A 6,000-nucleotide genomic window follows, 5' to 3' on the forward strand; every position below is an offset into this window, starting at 1 on the left:
TCACAATGGCTGGGGGAAATGATTGCAGGAGCAGAGGGTGGACATTACCTCCATCAGATGAACAACAGCAACAGGAGAGTGTGCCAAACACTGGCAAGAGGAAGCTGGCTATAACACCCATAAGCCTGCCCCCAACAATAAACTGCCTCCAGGAGGCATTAATTCCTGAATTGCCATCATCTGGGGACATGGCATTGAGAACACCTAAGTTTATGGGGGACACCTGAATAAAACCACCACAGTAGTGCATGTGTCTGGCATTTGTTTGCAGCAGCTAGGGACCCTGTTGAGCCCTTCCTTCCTTCTCTCCTCCCTAACTCCCTCTCTCCCTTCTTCTCTCTCTCTGTCATCAATAAATAAATATTAAAAAATTTAAAAATCGTAGGGGCTAGAGAGTTGGCTTAGCAGTTAAGGCACTTGCCTGCAAAGCCAAAGGAACTCAGTTCGACTTTCCAGAACCCACATAAGCCAGATGCACAAGGGGGCACATGCATCTGGAGTTCATTTGCAGTAGCTGGAAGCCCTGGCACCCCCATTCTCTCTCCCCCCCCCCCGTTTCTTGCAAATAAATAAAACTATTTTAAAAAGTTTTTAAAAAAATTCTAAATCTGGGCTGGAGGGATGGCTTAGTGGTTAAGATGTTTGCCTGCAAAGTCAAAGGACCTAGGTTCGATCCCCCAGGACCCACTTTAGCCAGATGCACAAGGGGCGCATGCATCTGCAGTTTGTTTGTAGTGGCTGGAGGCCCTGGTACACCCATTCTCTCCCCCCCATCTTTCTCTGTCAAATAAATAAATAAAAATTATATATATATATATGAATTTAGAGATTAAAAAATTCTAAATCAGTTTAAGGGAAGAAAGAGTTTATGTCAGCTTTCAGTTCCAGGTTACAGTCCATCACTGTGGGGAAAACATGGTGGCAGGAGCTTGAGGCAGCTGCCCCCATTCAGTCCCCAGCGAGGAAGCAGAGAGCGGTGCAGCTGCTGCTCAGCTCAGGACCCAGGCCTCCGAAATGCAGATCTTCCCACCTCAATTAACCTAATCAAGATAATCTCTCACTGGCATGCCTAGACACTAACCTAAACTAGGTAATTCTGGGTCTTGTCAAATTGACAGGCAACATCAACCATCCCAGTTGGGAAAGGAAGATTTCCCAAAGAGGCTCCCTTAAGGCAGAGAGGGTGCCTCGTTATCTGTGCCGCCCCCAGTAAGTGACGGAACCTCTCTGAACGTTGATGCTGTGGTACCGAGGTGGTTTTCTTCCTTGCAATTGTAAGGCTTGTTAGCCCTCAGCATAGAGTGCTGCTCGTGGGAAAAAGAGCAGTGTTCTGGAGATAAGATGGGGTCAGGTGTTCCAGGCGGGGAGGGGCTCAGAGGAGCTCTGTGCAAGAAGCTGGCTTCTAAGGACAGGAATTAAAATCCCTAAGCCTCCAGCCCTAGAATTCAGTATTTTATTCCAGGGTTCTATGGAAGCACCACTATCTGAGAACCCCTGGCCAGTTCTTGGGCCACACTGCACTGAGGAGTCACCCCACCCCTTCCCTAAGGCTCTCTGACCTCTGGGCATGTGACATACACCACAGGCCAGGATGTGACTGTAGCTCCCAGAGCCCTGTCTCTCCACTTCTGACAGCCCCAACATAATACAAGCTGAATCTGGGAGGCAGTGCAGGGGGAAGGCAGAGCCCACTGTGGATCTCCATCCGGCATGCTGGCCCTCCTGTGCAGCCCCCGAGAGCCCATCAGTCCTGCTCCCAGTTTCAGGTGTAAGACTGGGATCAGTGACTCTGAGACTCAGTCTTGGCATCTGCAAGATGACGCCTAAGATGGTGAGGGCACTGTGGAAAGCTGTCTGGCAGTTCCTTACAAAGTTAATAGTCATGGGCTGGAGAGATGGCTCAGCAGTTAAGGCGCTTGCCTGCAAAGCCTAACAACCTTGGTTCAATTCCCCAATACCCACATAAAGCCAGATGCACATGCATTTGGAGTTTGTTTGCAGGGGCTAGAAGCCCCAGTATGCATATTCTCTCTCTCTCTCTCTTCTGTCTCTCTCTCTGTTTGAAAAAACCTTTTAAAATATTTTATTATTTATTTGACAGAGGAAGAGGGGGAGAGAGAGAGAGAGAGAGAGAGAATGGGCACGCCAGGGCCTCCAGCCACTGAAGAAGAACTCCAGACACATGCGCCCCCTTGTGCATCTGGCTAATGTGGGTCCTGGGGAAATCACACCTGGGTCTTTCCGCTTTGCAGGCAAACACCTTAACTGCTAAGCCATCCCTCCAGCCCCGCCCTAATTTTTTTTTTTTAAGTGAACAGTCATACTGTGACCCAGGAATATGCTAAGCTAAAAAAACCAAGAAAACAGAAAAAAAACACATCTGTCAAAGCCTTCCTCATACTTGCTCACAGTAGAGTTATACACAGGAGCCAACAGATGGCAACTGTCCAGATGCCCATGTGTCGGGGAACAGATAAACAATGTGGTACTGCCTATGGAAGGCACTATTACTCAGCTGTGCAAAGAAAGGAAGTTCTGATCTGTGGTGTGGTATAGACAAACCTTAAAGGCATCACTCCAAGTGAGAGGCTAGACTTGAAAGCTCACACAGTGCATGATCCCATTCATACAGTGTCCAGAAGGCTAGCCGGTCCATAGAGACAGAGGGCAGATGAACACCACCATTGGCTGGGTGAGACGATGGAGAGGGACCACTAAACTAAGGGCTTTTTTTCATGGGTGACAAAAATAATCTCCTTAGGGCTGGAGAGGTGGCTTAGCGGTTAAACGCTTGCCTGTGAAGCCTAAGGACCCCTGTTCGAGGCTCGATTCTCCAGGATCCACGTTAGCCAGATGCACAAGGGGGCGCACACGTCTGGAGTTCATTTGCAGTGGCTGGAAGCCCTGGCGTGCCCATTCTCACTCTCTCTCTCTCTCTCTCTCTCTCTCTCTCTCTATCTGCCTCTTTCTCTCTCTGGCACTCTCAAATAAATAAATAAAAATGAACAAAAAAAATTTTTTTTTAAATCTCCTTAGACAGGAGGTAGTTCTGCAATTTCATGAGTATGCTAAAACCACTGGATGTACACTAAATTTATGAAAATCTTATGGTATATGAATTACATCCCAGTTTTTTTATTTTATTTATATATATATATTTGTTTACTTTGGTTTTTCGAGGTAGGCTGACCTGGAATTCACTATGTAATCTCAGGGTGGCCTCGAACTCATGGTACTCCTCCTACCTCTGCCTCTCAAGTGTTGGTATTAACGGCATGTGCCTTTTTTTTAGATGGAGTACTTGTCCTGCATCAGAGCAGAATTAAGAAAGGTCCAACAGGGCTGGAGGGATGACTCAGCGGTTAAGGCCCTTGCCTTCAAAGTCTGATGACCCAAGTTTGATTCCCCAGTGCCCATGTAAGGTCAGATGCACAAAGTGGAACATGCATCTGTAGTCCGTTTGCAGTGACTGAAGGCCCTGGCATGCCCATTCTCTGTCTCTCTTCTATCTTTCTTTTCTTTCTTTCTTTTTTTTTTTTGGTTTTTTGAGGTAGGGTCTCACTCTGGTCCAGGCTGAACTGGAATTCACTCTGTAGTCTCAGGGTGGCCTCGAACTCATGGCAATCCTCCTACCTCTGCCTCCCAAGTGCTGGGATTAAAGGTGTGCGCCACCACGCCCAGCTTCTCTTCTATCTTTCTCTGCTTGCATTAAATAAAAAAAAAATATTTAGCCAGGCATGATGGCGCACACCTTTAATCCCAGCACTTGGGAGGCAGGGGTAGGAGTTCAAGGCCACCCTGAGACTACATAATGAATTCCATATCACCATGGGTTAGAGTGGGACCCTATCTTGAAAAAAAGAAAGATCCATTAGAGAAAGTGCCGGACTCCCAAAACAGGCCCAGTGAGTGGTCACCACGCCTCAGCCATTGTATGCATCTTACATTATGTGCCCCTCACTGATCCTTCCACTGTAGGGCCCAAGGATGACGCAATTCCTGGGATCAGAGAATGGTTAGGATAAGGAGAATTGTCAAGGGAAGGGCTTTGACCTGGGCAGGGTCCTCCTGTGACATGCAGAGCCTGTGACTCAAGTCCTGAGCTGTGAAGTGACCTGAGCCTCATTTCCCACGGCCCTCCTACTTCACACAGCGCCCTGGCCTCCCTCAGCCATCCCACTGGGCTCCTGGTTTTAAATATACACTCACCTAAGAATGCTGCTCCTTAGAGGAGACATCCTTCCTGGACTATAGTCCTTAGGTTCGTCCATCTGTCTATCTCTGGAATAAGTGGGACAATAGAATGGACCAGCTCCAGAGGTGTGGGTGGGGATCGAACCCTACACCGGATTGAGAATGGCCACGTGGGGGTTGTTTGGACCTAATGAGGAGGAGGGATGGGCACCTGGGACGGAGGGTGGCTTGTATAACACCCTTGAGAGGAGGCCGGGAGTGGGCGCCCTTCCTGAAGTGGGGCCCTCATCTGTCTTGCAGCAGCACCTCTAGTACCAAGGCTGAGCGGCCAGCAGCTGGCCCTGGTCTACAGCACGCTGGGGTTCTGCCTCTGCGCCATCTTCTGCTGCTTCCTGGTGGTGGTGGCCTGCTTCCTTCAGCGGAGGGGGCAGCTGCCCCCCGGCCGGCGCCCGCGCACAGCGAGGCCTCGAGAGCCGCCGCCCGCCAAATCCCTCCACGGTGAGTGAGGAAGCCAGGCCCCTGCCCTCCCGCAGCCTGTGACAAGCACGGGCCATCCCGCCTATCTGCCACTACCCCTGATAAAGTCAGGTTAAAAGCCAGATAAATCTGGGCGTGGTGGCGCGCGCATTTAATCCCAGCACGCCGGTGAGTTCGAGGCCAGCCTGAGACAATAGTGAATTCCAGGTCAGCCTGGACTAGAGTGAGACCCTATCTCGAAAAACAAACCAAAACAACAAAAACAACAACAAAAAAAGCTGGGCAAGATAGCCCGGTGTGATGGCGCACGCCTTTAATCCCAGCAGTCAGGGAGGCAGAGGTAGGAGGATCGCCGTGAGTTCGAGGCCACCCTGAAACTACATATACATAGAGAATTCCAGATCAGCCTGGGCTAGAGTGAGTCCCTACCCCCAAAAAACAAAACAACCCTAACCCTTCCCCCCGCAAAAAAAAAAAAAAAAAAAAAATCCTGGATATGAAGGAGAAAGGTACCCGGCGTGGTGGCGCAGGCCTTTAATCCCAGCCCTCGGGAGGCAGAGGTAGGAGGATCGCCATGAGTTCAAGGCCACCTTGAGACTACATAGTGAATTCCAGATCAGCCTGGGCTAGAGTGAGACCCTACCTCGAAAAAAAAAAAAAAAGAAAGAAAGAAAGAAACAAAGGAGAAAGGTGGGTGTGAGTCTACCGGCTTCAGCTTCCGGAAGGCAGTCACCCCGGGGTGGCGAGCGTCTGGTTTCAGTGTCAGGGCGCACGCCTGGAATGACCCTCCGCTGTCCTGCCACCCCCACTCCCACCCCCACCCCCACCCCGCAGGCCCGGCGATGGAGACTGGCAGCGCGGCGGGCACGCCGCCCGAGCCCGTGGAGACGTGCAGCTCCTGCTTCCTGGAGCCCAGCCGCCCGACCCAGGAGAGCGCGCGCGCGCCCGGCACCCTCGGCCGCGCGGGCATCGGCGCGCCGCGCGCCCCCGAGGGCGCCCCGGGTGTCGTGCGCGCGCCCGCCCAGGACGCGTACCCGTGATGCTTGGAGAGCGCGACCGCGGAGATGGGAGAGAGACGAGAGCAGGCCGGCGGGGGCGGCCACCACCCACACCCACGCCACCCACCACCCCCATGCAATAAAGTGGTCCCGGCGTGCACAGCCGCGTCCGTAGCCTGAGCGCCGAGCCCCCGGGAGTGAGGGGGGCTTCCCTCGCAGTGGGGGGCGGGGGCTCCAGTGGCCAGCGAACGTGGGAAGCGTGGTCCGCAGCGAGGGCGAGGGCAGGCAGCAGCCGGAGGCATTGTCCACCCGGTTCTTAGAAGCACACGGC

The 6,000-nt window shown here is 52.0% G+C and overlaps 1 protein-coding gene across 1 annotated transcript in view; it reads left to right on the plus strand.

The window, feature by feature from the left end:
- Tnfrsf13b (TNF receptor superfamily member 13B) overlaps window positions 1-5,711 on the plus strand; it is a 28,610-nt gene extending 22,899 nt beyond the window's left edge. The window contains exons 4-5 of the mRNA XM_045130580.1: window positions 4,495-4,692; window positions 5,506-5,711. Coding sequence (XP_044986515.1) covers window positions 4,495-4,692; window positions 5,506-5,711 — 404 coding nt within the window. The remainder of the gene's footprint in view (window positions 1-4,494; window positions 4,693-5,505) is intronic.
- The last annotated feature ends 289 nt before the right edge of the window (window positions 5,712-6,000 follow it).

This window comes from Jaculus jaculus, chromosome 12, assembly GCF_020740685.1.
Source record: "Jaculus jaculus isolate mJacJac1 chromosome 12, mJacJac1.mat.Y.cur, whole genome shotgun sequence".
Lineage (NCBI taxonomy): Eukaryota > Metazoa > Chordata > Mammalia > Rodentia > Dipodidae > Jaculus > Jaculus jaculus.